The sequence below is a fragment of the Coturnix japonica genome, chromosome Z (assembly GCF_054131305.1).
Source record: "Coturnix japonica strain WE chromosome Z, WE-NBRP24, whole genome shotgun sequence".
In the NCBI taxonomy this organism is placed as follows: Eukaryota; Metazoa; Chordata; class Aves; order Galliformes; family Phasianidae; genus Coturnix; species Coturnix japonica.
In genome coordinates, this window is record NC_140702.1 from 59,415,220 (window position 1) to 59,430,505 (window position 15,286).

General features: G+C 44.9%; 1 protein-coding gene and 1 long non-coding RNA gene across 12 annotated transcripts in view; one reads left to right on the forward strand and one right to left on the reverse strand.

Moving 5' to 3' along the window:
- Positions 1-10,568, reverse strand: part of ADAMTS6 (ADAM metallopeptidase with thrombospondin type 1 motif 6) — a 145,395-nt gene extending 134,827 nt beyond the window's left edge. For 9 of the 11 annotated variants that reach the window (XR_014939183.1, XR_004305532.2, XR_014939182.1 and 6 more), the window contains exons 1-3: positions 9,945-10,460; positions 5,050-5,418; positions 3,926-4,290 (exon numbers count right to left, since the gene is read on the reverse strand). Coding sequence is in view for 5 of the 11 variants with exons in the window: in XM_015848618.3 (XP_015704104.1) it covers positions 3,926-4,290; positions 5,050-5,146 (462 nt within the window). In the remaining 6 variants the exon portion in view is untranslated. Of the gene's footprint in view, positions 1-3,925; positions 4,291-5,049; positions 5,419-9,944 lie in introns of all 11 variants that reach the window. The other 2 variants (XM_085528325.1, XM_085528329.1) reach the window with 2 other exon arrangements.
- On the forward strand, positions 10,538-11,683 carry LOC146754113 (uncharacterized). Its single transcript, XR_014939191.1, has 2 exons — positions 10,538-10,590; positions 11,450-11,683. It is a non-coding gene; the product is annotated as an uncharacterized LOC146754113 (long non-coding RNA).
- The last annotated feature ends 3,603 nt before the right edge of the window (positions 11,684-15,286 follow it).

Here is a 15,286-nt window from a genome sequence, read left to right on the forward strand (position 1 = left end):
ATCTAAAACAGATTGTTTGAGGTCCTGTGTTACCCAACCCCACCACAGACTGCCAACTCCCGCTAACATATATAAGGTCTGGATCCAGAAGTTTGACATGCTCAGACAAATCTGCAAATCCACATGGAGTTCCCCTGAAGTTGTAAAAAGGAATCTGTGTCAGACTGCCTAGCTGGGGCCTCACCTCACTTCAGACAGGGGATGTCCATCAGCTACAGAAGTGACAGTTAACATCAGTTAAAGATTTAATTACAGAAGATGAAGCCTCTTGCACATTTGAGGTGTTACTTTTTTTTTTCAAATTTCTGCCTGATTTTTAACCTTTACAGACATTATATTAAAGACATATAAAATATAACATAGAAGTAAATGAAACTTCTTAAAAACTTTCAGGGTTGTCCAATAATGATCTGGCCTGGGACAATGCATCATGGGACCTACCATGTCCCATTTAAAACTAGATAAACTGACTTTTTATTTTTTAAGTTGCACACTTACATATGATTCAAGAACATTATGATATGCTTTATCATCTACAAAATTAGACGATTTGTTAACAACAGAACCAGCTTCCAAACAAGCTTATTTAAAAATATGAATATATTTACAAATATACTGATTTTAAGATAAATTAAAAAAACAAAAAAACAAAAAAACAGGAAGACTTCTGACTATGTAAGATCATGCTTTTAGGCAGTTCTTGGCCCTTCTTTCTCTTATCTACTTGGATAGTGACATCTGTGCTACCTAGCACAAACGTTACTCCATGCATGGAACTTTATGTGCCACTGAAAAATTTGGCTCCTTACATTAAATATTTCCTTGGAAATATTGTAGATACAAAAAGATATTTAATCTATAATTCACTTCCTTAACAATCATCATTTTCTAAACATTTTGAAGTACTTCCCTCTATTGGGCTTGTCAGCTCAAAAGAAGAAAACACACCGCTATGGAAAATTTGTCCGAGCACTCAGTTACAGGCTCTGACACCTGACAGCAGACAGAGATAGGAGGGAAGCATACACATTTCATTTCTGCTCAACTTCAATGTGACTCGATCCAAAACTTTACTTCAAGACTTTCTCCCATTAGAATCAGACAAATTTATTTCCCATAAGGTGAAATTCTCTACTCAGTCAATCTACCACACCTTCTTATTTCACTTCCTTTAGGACTTACGCAGCTTACACAATTCCTCAGCTACTACTGTCTCAGCCCCATTGACTTACACCCAACACTCAAGTACCTCAAAACACTGCTCTCTGTAAGGTCTTTCATGAGTTGACCAACGCTGCAATCCATTTACACATAACAGTTGCTATAGTAAAGTTCAGGAGCCAACAAGCCTGACAGACAAGACCTTCAATTTTCTCACAACTGCTCCTGGATTACAGAGCTTTCCTAAAAACTTGAGACAATTTTTAGTATAATCAGGGCTCAGGAGATGCAAACTGCTGCAATAAAATTTCAGTAGCAGCCTGTAATTCTAAGGAAGAAAAGTTGAAACAGGAAATGGTGAGAGGGAAGTTAACTAATGGCTGGTCAGTTCTATGATACTAACACAGAGAAAGCCCTGCTTGCACTGGTGTTCTACAAAGTCATACAACATACGTTAATTAAACCATGGTCGCACCTGCTCACCCTGAAATCTGACTCCTCTGGCAATACTGAAACCTAGCAGGGAAGTGAAATAAACAGAATACTTAAATTCTGCTTATGAGCAGCACTCATCATTTAAGACTATTGCTTGTTTTAGAGTTACAAGTAACTTAAAATTACTGCCTTTTGGACATACATTAATCAAAAACTACACAGAATAAGACTGTCAGCCTCTTACATGTCAAAAACAGGACTAAAAAGTATTCAATGCCTTGAACACAACATTTTCTCAACTATCATTAACTCTAAAACAAGCAATAGCATCCTGAATAGTTGAAGTGCTACTTGCTTTATTAAATATGTTCTAACCAGTAGCTTTATAACAATATATTTGCCAGTAGGTATCACTTAAAAATAATTGATGGATTTACCTGTATTTAGTTGTAGCTCCTTCTAGAACACCCTGTCAACATAATGACAGAGGAGTTTCTTACAGTAGAAGATCATACTGAGTCCAGCCAAACACCACACCTGCTTGAGGGATCCCTGCTCCTCTGAAAGAAAGCCTTAGAGGACCACCGCTGCTTCTGGAGCATGACAAAAACCTCAACTGCATATGACCTAGCCTTTCTATCAGATGCAGTGGACACTTAATACTTGCAGTCCCAAGAAGCATGACCATGAAGGACTCAAAAGTCCCATTCATGGTGTGCCCAATGATCTCAGTCTGCCTTAATACAAGGAATACCAGGAAGAAACACTTCTTCAGCACAAGTTGATGATAGCTAAAGGCACTGAAGATGATAATTAAACAACACTCCACAATGATGTTAACTTTCAAACATAGTTAATGTTCGACAAATAAAACCATGGAACAACATATGGCTTCACATCAGCCAAATAGTATTGTTGAGGACAGCAAAACATGACACTGACAGATGGCTCCAATGGAGCCAACCAGTTTGTGTCTCAATGGGTAGAAATACTGGAGATCAAGGCATGTAGTCTTTTTCTTTAAGAAGTAAATCCTGAAAGCAATGATTTTCTCTTCAAAGTAATTTTAGTTGAAAAGAACTAAAATACAAGATGATACACTACATTAGCAATAAAAGTTCAAACAACTGTGGCATACAATTATTACATGGGAACTACAAAAGTGAAGTACAATATGGTACTGCACTCAGACCTACCAGCTGCATTAAGAAAACTGTGTTAACACATATTCAGAAGAGTTACATTTTAACTACACTTCTTCAAAAGTGCTCACTCACCTCTAGAAAACTCCATTTCACTACTTCCCTCAAGAGTAATCCAGACAGAATACTTAACAGCCAGCTATTTGTGTTGTCCCTGGTACTATCTAGATCTGAAACAGCAGGTTTTTGTCTATAAAAAACATTCTCAAAGTTGCAGTTCCCCAGCATTTGTAAAGGTTAAAAAGGAAACAGATTAGCAAAGCTGTAGCCTTTTTTCTTTTTCTCCCCATTTACCAATTAGTTAGATCTATTTATTCATAACAAGCTTGACCAATGTTCTGCTATATAAAAACAGAATGAATAACTGCAATATGTGTTTTTACTAAAGGAATGACTGAGCTCTTGATTTAGTACTTCCTAGTTATGCTCATCTACTTAAGTATTTTGCTACTTGATAGCAATGATTTCTTAGTTTTTTCTTTTGTTTACTAATTTCTGTTGTTTAGAAAAGCCTTCACCCCATGCAAATACTACTGTCATGATCAAGAAAAGGAAGAACAGTAAAATCTGAAAACAGAATTTCTAACCATACTTAAAATGCAACCGTTCATGACAGAATACTTTTAGAAAGGCCGATTCTTGCAAATGATCTACTTTTCTGAATTTATACCAACAATTACTTCCATGGCAAGAAACTTCTCCTCTTTATCAAGATAGGTAAAACCTAATTCTCAAAAAAAAAACATCAATGAAGCATACAGTTCAATCAACATCTCAATAAATAGATCCAGCATCTTAAAAGAACAACTGTTCCTCTCCCCCTCCCAAGTCTGCAACATTTTGATAACCTGCAATGATCTCACAACAGACCTAATATTGCAGCCCCAGTGCAGACACTGCAAACATTTAAGGTGCTGACTGCTGAAGGACTACAAAATTAGGTCCTAGTACTTACAAATTAAGCTGAAAAACTACTGACTACTTTTCCCCAGGACCCAGATCAGGTTTTAGGGTCTTGTTGTACCTTCTGTCTGTTTGCTTCTCAGTGGGACTCAAAAAAACCTAAATGACACACCAATTAAAAGGGTCAAATACACTACTGCCCTAGAACATGCAACGTGACTTACCAGACCATTGCAGTTGCTTACAGCCACCTTAGTTGTAGTGTGCTGGTCTTGCAAATATCCTGTGTAATGACAGTGGTCTAAAAAATCGTGCTTCCACTGAGGACCATCTTTCCCCCAGTATTCCACTGTAAAATGTCTGGACACCAAATCTGTGTTGAGAGTCAGGTTTAAATGAAAGTGCTTGCCATAGGCAGAAAGTTTAAAAAATAATTTAGATGCTGCCAGTTCTTGGTCATAAGGGTCTGTGCTCCTCCTCCTTCTTGAGGGTTTAATATTTTTCACAGTAAAGCTGAGGAAGGCTCCATTTTGATCAACTCTTATTGGGATTGTTAGTTGGTAGTGTTCAAGGTAAGACAGGAATTCCTCTTTGTAATCACAAGGTAAGACAGTCCAGGGAGTGTGCATAGAAGAGAAGAAAATATAACAGGAAACAACAAGTAGTAAACATAAAACATAACTAGCTAAATTCTCCCCTCCACATGAATAAACATTATTTTCAGGTAAACTTGAGGTGTAGAGCTTTACCAAAGAAAAGAAAATGTTCTTTTCTTTCTTTCTATGTAAAGAAAACGTGTTCTGCTTCCTAATAATCAGATACCACAGGAGAAAAAACATTTTGAACAACGTAGCTTTTCCTATACACACAAAATAGGAAAACATGAGGCTCCAAGTTCTACCTAGAAGCACGCATTCTTTCTAATGATATCATTCAAAAACAAAAGCTATTACATTCACCTGCTATCATAATAGCATTGTATCATATTGCAACATATCTAAATGACTCCTCTTGCTATTAAAACTCTATAAATGCTAATGGATCAATGATTAGATTACGATTAGTTTAAAAACATATTAATGACCGTATGGCAAGCATTCAAGCTTTTATGAACTATTAAAAAGTACACCATTTTACCAACTTAATTTGTAACATTTTTGTACAGTAAAAACTAGAAAAAAAAATAGAAAAATTAAATCAACATAATCAAGCATTCAAGGCAATGAATCATGATCAAACTCAGACCACAGCCTATTAAATCTCATTAATAGTAAAACCATGGCTTTGGAAATATTTCCCAAAAGTAAACATTGATGATGCTTGTTATCAGTAGAGGTCAGGCTCCTACCTTGAGAACTGTATGAAAGCCTGCTGTCACTGTGAAATTCCGATGAAACCATGACTAGGCTCAGAATCCATGTCCACGTCTTCCAAAAAATTTCCATAATTTAGAAAAACAGAAAGCTTTTTTTTTTCCTCTCTCTCCTTGGAGGGCTACCTGTGTGCTATAGGCTTAACTCCACTCCAGAATTGCACCATAACAAGTATATTTATTTTATACTATTGGATGTTCCACTTTTTGACAGGTATTCTTTTCCAACAACTTTCTTCTAAATCTGCAGTCATTTTCTCAATTCAAAATAAGCATTGTAAGATTCCTTAAGATATCATTAAGATGTTAGAGTGGGTAGCTACTGAACTTGCTCCATTTCTTTTCCTGAAAAACAAAATAAAATTAGTCAAGTTAAAATTTTTCTACTAGAATAGATCTACCCTGCAGAACATTAAGCTAATGTGATGTATTACGCAAAATATACCAACCATTACTATTTCCAAGACCCAAGAATCACTGTGAATTAGCATTAACTTTGTAGTAGTTGAATACTGCATAAGATGCACAATTCTGCTTCATGTTGAACAGATAAAAGGAATGATAAAATTAAGGTTTCTTACTGCTATAATTCCGTGTTCAGACTTGTTCCACCTATAGTCAATGCACCATACCAATTGATTTCAGCAGAAAATAACTAGACTCAAAACATGGGGAGACAAAGGAAGAACCTGGGAAAGATTCCAGAGTACAGTTATCCGATCTTTCTGCAGCATGTATTTTGTTATTACTTGGGCCCTGGTTCTGCTTATGCAGGCAGAATTTTCATTCACTAAAATGGGAAAACTGCACATTTCTAGCATCAGAGAAACAACCCTGCAATTTACATCCTAAGATTTCCAACATCTGTTATCAAAAATGCTTAGTATATGAGAACTACAAATGGATGTAGTACAATACATTATTATTTTCATTTTGCAGGTCATGAGACTGACAGAATACTGAACTTCCAAGCCAACCGGACCATCATTTAAAACACTTTTGCAACAATACTGGAAAGCATCTCCAGCTGTTGATGCAGATTAAATGGAAGGTCTACGCAGTTACCTAACAGTCCAGTATCATAGGGTGCCAAACCATATGTTGTGTCAGCTGGTACTAACCAACTCTCTTAAGCACTCCACAAACTTGCACATAGAACCAGCTCCACAGAAGTAGGCAGCATTGAAAGAGAACACCTGAGAAGGTGCTCAAAAACAGATTTCCAAGAATACACAGTCACTTACATGTGTACCAGATATATTTGCCTTTCTGAAATTCTGGAAGCAATTCATAACTCATTCAGACAGGTAACATCCCCTGCAGTCAGTGGATTATTCATAACATTTAAAGAGTTGTATTGCACCCTGAGAAAAATCAACACCATGCAAATCCTCTTTATTAATATTACAGTGAGTAACAGGAAACTTCTTAGGCAAATGGAGATGGACACAGTTATGAACAGTAAATGAGGTTAATCTGACCATCCCTATGCCCACTTTTTTCAAGAGGGCACTCAAGATTTAATCAGGTTTGCAGGGGGAATAAAAGATACTTTACAAGCACAGTCTGGACTAGATTTTTTTCTTTTTTTTTTTTCCCCTGAGGAAACAAAAAGAGTTAATGATGCCATTCGCATAAGGCAAGGCCTTAGGTGATACCAATAAAACCTCTAATCCGGCCTTCCATGTAACACCTTCATTTCCTAGCTAATATTTAATCACAGCTCTTAGCCTTTTTCAAGTTCTGAATAGAAATAATCAATCACATACTCCTCAGCTACACCAGTATAATAAAGAGTATGCATTACTTCCAGCTTCAAATTCCACTGAATCTTGCTTTACATGACTACTAATGAGCTTTCTTCTCCTTGCATAGATATAGTCTGATACAATCACCTTTCGACATGCCCCGATAAGCAGCTCAACCTATTCAGTTTACCTCACTCTGCCAACACGGTTTCCAAGCGTCTAATTAACTCTGCAGCTTTTTTCTGAATCTTTTCCAGTCTGTCAGCAGCTCTTTTCATGCACAGACATCAGAACTGGACACTAGTCCAGTAATGGCTCATTACTGCCATATATAGAGATAACATTGCCTCACAGCTTTCACTTAGCCAACAAATAGAAACGAGGAACTCACGTTCAGTCTGCTAGGTTGATAATAAATTACTCTAGCACTAAGATCTCCTGAAACTGTAATGCCCATAGGGTTCAGTAGTTCTGAATACAGGAAGCAAACTTGTGCCCATTGTCCAGACACCACTGGTCCAAGTTAAACCTTGACAACATCCAAGCATCACCTCAGTCCAGAATCTTTTCAGGGGTCTGAATCTCATCTAGGCCTTGTTCCTCGCACAAGAAAATCTCATTTCACATCAAGCTCACTGAAAGATCTGCTGAAACTTCCATCCTCCTTTCCAAACACATTATAGTCAGTTCATGTACAAATACAGCAGGTGCAGCAGTTTCAATGGTCTGGATTAAGAAATTGTAATAGATATAAATGATGAAGCACTCACGTAACCCCAGACAGAGCACTTACATCCAGTATCTGTACCCTTTTCCCTTCTACCTGCAATATATTCCTTTCAACCCATGCAACGTACATGCACGTTCCATGTGTACTGTGGCCAGGCTGGTTCATTTTGTCAGCATTAAGCTTACAGTAGGAAGCATTTCCTCTGCCTTGTGGCTGTACTATGCATCCATCCATGGTAAGCACATGTATGGCTCTGTAAAGTTTACTTCAAACTACTGTTCCTGCTTAACAGTTCTATTGGGAAGAAGTGTAAGATGTGTTGCACAGCGTGGTGACACAAGTGGCGCTGAATGCCAGGGTGCCTGTGGAGGCACTTGTGACAGAGAGAGGCAAGTCCTGTCACCAAGCGTGAGGCTCCCACTCACTGAAAGAAGAAAGGCCATGGGGCACACGAGGACTTTGTGGCTGAGCACGCATCCCCAGATGCCAAGTGGCCGTGTCAGACCAGACACACTGCCGACTCCGTCCAGGTAAAGGGCGTGAGCTGCCTCGGGCACCTGAACAGCCCGGTGTATGACGCAGGGCCGGGGGGCAGGCAGAGCAGCGCCACACGGCCGCTCCCGGACCTCCACAGCGGAGCGACCCAGAGCCCCCGCACCACACAGCCCCAGCAGCCGCCGCCACGAGCTCTGCCGACAGCACTGGAGCTCCGAAACAACGGCGCCGGACTAGAGAAGCAAATCGGCGGGGGCGGGGGGGAGGGAGGGGGCGCGGGGGGGAACGACTTGACTTGGTGGTGCGTCCCGCTGGCCGAGGGGCGAGGCGGGCGGAGCGGAGATGACCGCGGCCCCCTCCCTGCGCCAGGAGCGCGCCGTGCCAGCCGCCCCTCCGCGGCCGGGAGCCCGAGCCGAGGCGCGGCCGAAGGCGGCCGTCCCGACGGACTACGAGCGGTTGCCAGGGCGATGGGGAGGGCGGGCAGCAGTCAGTCACACCAATTCAATTACAGGTACCGGGGCCGGCCGCGAGAAGCGTTCCGCGGCTTCAAAAGCCGGGATTAGTCGCGTCCCCGGGAGCTCCGGGGAGCGAACAGCGGCACGCAGAGCTCGGGGGGAAGGGGCTGGGGAAGGGACGTACAAAGGGAAGGACGGCTCCTCCTGTCCGTTCCTCATAGCACAGAGCGGGGCCCGACGCCTGCTGAGGTGAGGCGCGGGGTGCCTCGCTGTCACCGTGGTGCGGGGGGAGAGGGGGAAGGGAGAGAGGAAAAAAGCTGAGGAAAAAGGAAAAAAAAAAAAAAAAAAAGAACAAAAAAAAAAAACCACCATCGGGTTCGATGTCTGTCTGTTCCACAGCCCCACACGTAGGCACGCGTGTTACACGGACAGGGACAACGGCCGCACACACCGACCCCCCGGGGAAACAAAAAACCAAAATAAAAATAAAAAATTAAAAAAATTTTAAAAATCCCCCCCCCAAAAAAAAAAAAAAACGTATCGGGAAACAGCAGCGCCGAGGAGGGCTGAGCTCACAGACATCGCTCAGGGAGGATTGAGGAGGGGAAAGAAAAAAATACTAAAAAAAAAAAAAGAAGTCGTCCTCCCCAGAGAGCGGAGGGAAGAGCCTGGCTGCTGCTGCGGCGGCGGAGCCGGTCCTAAAGTTAACTTTCGGCAGCCCGTTTCCAGACAGCAGCGCTGGATCTATTTGGATAAAACGCGTGTGACCCAGACACTTGGCGCCCGGCCCGATGCGTTGCACCGGCAGCCCAAATAAAAACAAGAGTCTGACTGCCTCTCGCTCGCTCTCTCCCCTCTCGCACAACGAGTGAAAGCCGCGAGCGCGGAGCCCGCGGACGCACGGCCGGAGCCCACTCACCTCCCCCCGCCGCAACAACGTCCCGCAGACAGACACACACCGACAGCAACGCGGCTCCGCGGGGTTAAGAGTCTGGCGAGTCCCCGGCGGCCCGGAGTAAATCAAAACCACACGCTTCCATCTTCCTGACGAGCCCGGCCAGCGCTCGGCGGGCTGCGGGACGGCTGCCGCCAGCCGCGGGGAGCGCGGCCCGGGGGCTGCTGCGCCTGCGGGCGGGGGCTGTATCTTCCCCCCACACCTCCCCCTTGCTCTGCTCTCCTTCCTAACTAACCGATCTCGTACTAAAGCCAGAACAATCTCAAGCAAAGCTGCCCTGCTCCAGACCGTGCTGTGCAAATCGCGGCTGTTCTCGGTCGAAAAGCCCTCGCACCCCCTTCCCCCATTCTCAGAGGTTTCTCTCTGAATTCGCTCCAATCCACCTCGCCTGGTGCGAGACGGCTCCCCCCGCGCCGAGCCCTGCACGCAGCGCCGCTCGGGGCACCAGAAAAGAAAAAGTTCATCGAATAGCGTGAAATCTTCCTTACCGTGCTCATCTTCACTTTCTGACACAAAGTAAGTTTCAAACAATAGAGATTGCACAGGACGGATCCCGCTTCCCTCTCTGCTTTTCCCCTGAGCCAGCCACCATCGGGGGATCAGCGCCCACAGAATCACGTTCTGCCGCCTCCCCAGACGGGGCTCTTAAGAAACGGACCGGCGGGGCGGCAGGGAGGATGCCATCAGTTCACCCCACGTATCACCCTGCACATTTTGTCTTTCCAACGAGAAGGGGGGGAGGAAGGAAGGAAAAACAGGCTTATATTGAGGTGGGGGTGGGTGCCCTCCTCTCGAGCAGCCGCCTCTGTGCGAAATACCATGTGAATATCATCTGAGTAGGGGAGGGGAGCGGGGGGTGGGGGGGGAGAGAGAGAGAGAGAGAAAGAGAGAGAGGAGAGCGGAGGGGAAGAGCAGCGGCAGAGCAGGCAGGGCTCAGGAAGGTTTGGTTGAAGTAGCCCCAGACCTCCTCTCGCTGCCGGCTCGCAGCCAACGAGCGCGGCGGCAGCAGGAGCCTTGGCAGCCTCGCCCGGGGGACGGCGCGCACCACGCTGACGTCAGCCTGCAGATGTGCCCCGGGACGGCCGCGCCGCCGCGCATGCGCAGCGCGTCACGTGGCGGCGGGGGGGAGCGGGGGTACGGTCGGGGTAACGCGAAGCGGCGGGGCGGGATGGCGGGGGGCGGACGGGGCTGATGGGGGCTGGGGGCTGCTGCGCACACCGCAGGGAAGGGAACGACGAACGGGGCTTGGGCGGCCCTTGCCGCCTGCCGTGCTGTGCGGGAGCCCCGCTGGGCCCCGGGTGGGCGTTGCTGGCGGGTGGCCGGGCGGCCTCCTCCGCTGCTCTGCCCGGTGAGACTTGGAGGAAGCCGGCAGAGGCCCGGGCGGTCCCGCGGGTTTCAGCACAAAGCAGCTCCGCTGTGCCGGGACGGGCAGCTCGGGAAACGGGGACATTCGCGGCCGGGACGGGAGGAGCCGCCCCAGGGGCGCCGAGCAGCGCTGCGGCTTGGTGTGCAGCGCCGAGCCTTGGTGTGCAGCGCTGCGGCTTGGTGTGCAGCGCGGAGCCTTGGTGTGCAGCGCTGCGGCTTGGTGTGCAGCGCCGAGCCTTGGTGTGCAGCGCTGCGGCTTGGTGTGCAGCGCGGAGCCTTGGTGTGCAGCGCCGAGCCTTGGTGTGCAGCGCTGCGGCTTGGTGTGCAGCGCGGAGCCTTGGTGTGCAGCGCCGAGCCTTGGTGTGCAGCGCCGAGCCTTGGTGTGCAGCGCGGAGCCCGGCCCACAGCAGGTTCACACGGCTCCGTGCCGTGCAGCAGCGGGTGCCGGGTGCCGCTGAGCCGGTAACGCTTGGGGAGGTCCCGCCGTCTGTGGGCTGGAGGCGGCCGTGGCTGCGGTGCTGAAGGCCGGTCCGGAGCGGCACTGACAGCGGCACATCGCGGCGCGCTTACTTCTTTCTGAACGTAAGGCGCCGCTGCCGATCAGTTCTCAGCGCTGCACGTTACACAGGTGACGTTCCTGTCAGCTGCAGCTTCAGCGGAGCAAGCACGGCCCCCTGGGAAGGTACTCGAGTTGGTCGCAATCCCGCCGAAGCGTCCCGCTACCTTCGTCCCGTTCACGCTCGAGCAGCGCCGTGCAGCGGCCACAACGAGGTGCTCGGGCACACGGCGCCACCCCGCGGGCTGCGGCTCCTCCTCGTGCTGTCAGCACGGCCGGGAGCAGCGGTGCTGCTTGGTGTTACAAGGTTCCTCCGTCTGCAGAGAGTTCATTTATGAGGTGATGGCGTTCATACGGCGGGCTGTGCAGCAGGTGCGGGCAGGCGGACCTTAGTTACGTTGTATCTGCGCAGACAGGCTCCGTGAAGGTCTGTGCTCAGCGTGGGGTCTGACCAACGCGCGGTCTGTCCTTCTGAAAGGACGGATTTTCCCCCATTCTATACCAGCACCAAAAATAACCTTTTGAACAGGGAGACACACATGATCCAATTGCCTCATGGTCGTGGTATCCTGGTGGGATGTGGAGACCTGCTCAGGTCCTGACTGAGCCAGACAGAATGCAGTCTTGACAGCTAGGCTGGGGTTATTCTGGTGTGGAAGATCGGCTGTCCGTGGCTGGAGCTGCTCCATGGCATATAACCGATTAAATACTCATCAAGCTAAAAAGAAAGACAGCTTAGCACTGTCTGGCCAGGGCACTTGCATGAATTCCGCTCCCAGCTCTAAATCAAGCAAGGCAAAGACTTGGGCTCTGCAAAGCTCGGCTGCCTGCTCAGACCAACAAGTTATTTATTTTCTGTCCCAGACAACTCCATTTTCTTGCCTACACCCACTGCTGGAGCTCAGGAAATGTTTCCAATAGCAATTTTGTCAAAACTGGTATATTACCAGGAAAAACTTTGGCTCCGGTTAAAAAAATTCCTGACCATCTATAATTAGAATTTCTGACAGAATTCCCAATATAGTTTGACTTACCCTTTTTGCATAAAATTGCTTTTCTCTGAGTGAACCTGGTTCAGATAAAAATAGTGAGTCCATTCGATGGCTTTTATTCTTGTCTCATCAGCCTGAATAATACCCATATGTTTCTGAAGATTTGCAACATTTTAAAAAAGAAACTTGCACAAAAAAGTCATATGCAGATTCTTAGTATAATTTTTTTCTTTGCTATAAGTAGAAACGACTGAATAGCAGAGATAGGAACTGCCATTCTGTGTCTCAGAAGCTCTGGACAGGATTACCACTTTATTGAGCACAGGGTGTATGTACTACTCCATGTCTTACTCTTCTTGTTAGTCTTTGCAGACCAAGGAAGTAGTTAGCTAAAGCATTAAGCACTCTTGACTTTACTTTAGGCCTTCAAATCCTTTAGCATGTCAGTCAACAACTGATAAGATTGGCAAGCACTTTTTTGTTTAAATAAATATTTACATTAAACTTCAATTTAACATTGCTAGACATACTCAGAGGTATTTGAAGCTGTTTCCAGGAATCTCGCTGTTAACTAATAAACACAGGAGAGAAAGCTTTTAAGTATTTGTTCAATGGGCATGCTTGAAAGTATGTCTTTTCTCCAATACGTGTTTTCATCTGGTCACTGAAGACTCAACTGTAATATCCTATTGTATTTAGAAACTTTCCAGCGATAAATGGGGAGAGAAAAATCGTTTCCAAATATCCAACATAAAAGGAAAAGTGAAACCTGTACAACAAGCATGATTCATCAGTCATTTTCTCTTCGAGAACTTTATTTGAAATGCTTCAGTAAGTGGAAGACAGTCAAGAATATCCTTACTGGCAAAGTAAGAAACAGTGGGCAAAATTCCACCCAACATATTGTTAAAATACAGTTTCTTATTAGCAACAAGAGCCTATGGTATGCTGCAGCACAAATTTTCTGATATGCTGGATGATAAAATGAATCACATTTCGTACATAAAATCCCTTGTTCAGAACAGTCCAGGAGTCTCACCATTTCTCAGTATCTTGGACCAGCAGCTGGTAATCAGGCAAGTGAGTCCATGATGAGCTTAGTCAATATTATAGCTTAAGTGTTTGTGACTGCCTCCTGTTCTTTCTTTTTAAATATATGAGACTATGGTTTTAACTGTTGCTTCCATAGAGAATGGTGATGGGACTGCTGGTATCTGGCTTGCACCATTCTTGACTGGGCATTATACTTCAGTAGCTTATAGAAACATAAGCTGCCCTGAGTCTGAAGTGTTGTGCAACTACCATCACACTTGATGACTTGATGGCTGATGAAGACGGCTGCTACTGGAATATCTATTGCCTGCTGGGATAGCTTTGCAGGTGATCTGTGGGCCCTTCACATAGATTATAGAAATGTTTATAGCAAAGCAGTGATTGCAGACTACAGCAATGATTATAGCTTAGTATGTACTATGACTTAAGACATGAGACTTCATATGTGATATTCATTCCCCTGATGGAGAAAAAGCCATTAAACCTGAAACTTTTTTATCGTTTATAACTATGAATTGCTCATTCTATGAAACTGAAAACTGCTATTCTGCTTATGAAAAGACTAGTCATAACAATGCATTCCTCAAGTTGATTGTTAGATGTATGTTATTCTAGCATTAGAAATCTTACTGCTTGTTTCTGTCATGTAGCTTGTACTGAATTGGAGGAATTTACATCCTGAACCATTCCTGATCTGGTAAATTCCATGTAAGGAATTAGGAGATACTCCTTGCCACTGCTTTGTCAGGGCTGGGAAAAACTGGTGTCGGGCTGTTAGAACAAATCTGTCAGACATCTCATTTGTTTGCTTGTCTCCTCACTATGGCTACCTCCTACCTCAAATTGGATTAAAAGGCTCCTCCAGAGTAGGACAGTGTGCTGCTCCTGTCTCTGGATAAGTGAGTAGGGTAACATTATCAAACCGTATGGTTTCCCATTATGTTGTATGTAATGTCCACCACCGTTTAAATATGTTAACAGCAGTAAGAGCTTGTACATCATTTAGGGTTTCTAATTTAGAAATATCTGTAAGATACAATAATTTTTGATGGAATAATTTAATTAAAACTCGATTGAGTAGCTCTTGATCTGTGAGGTAGATGAAACACTTGCTAAAATACTTCGGTTGACCACATAGTTGAGGAAAAAAAATCATTGTAACCTTACATTCATCTGTGCTAAATGTCCTATGCTTTACCTGTGCTTTTAGGGGAGGAAAGCTAGTAATGAGCATAAGGTCTTTTATTTTCAGTCCTCTATACTAAAATTTTCAAGGAGTGCTTAAAGATGATCGTCCTGCTGAGGTCCAGGCTCTCTCACTGAGAGAGCATTCCTTTGTAAAAAGTCAAAATTCAGATTGCTAACAGGAAGAGAGGTGTTCAGGGCAATACCAGTCACTCCTGTGCAAGGGAGGTAGAAGCTGATGTGCCTGACACTCTGTTTTACCATTTGCCACGAAAAAAAAAAAAAAGGGCGCATATCAAAGTGTCTTTTCAATTGGAAAATAGAGCCCTCTTGAGCTGAGCTGTTCTTGATGGCCCTTTAAACCGAAACTCATAGCAATGAATTTGTTTTCAAGTAAGGCCTTGAGGCTCCTTCTTCCCAGCAATGCACATTTTGACAAGAATGTCTTCATTTAAATATGAAGAGCCTTGCCAAAGGGAAGACGGTAGACCATCTTTTCCTAGGATGCTCTTCCCTGGGAGCAGTTGTATATTGTGCTGTCTGAGGTACTTATAATCGCCTGAGCCACTTTATTTATATAAGAACCTGCGGACCCGACCAACCTGAATATTTTAGTATAAGATTTGGAAATAAAAGCAGAGATCTCAGTTGGTGTGAGCTTGCAGCCCTCCAGGAGGTT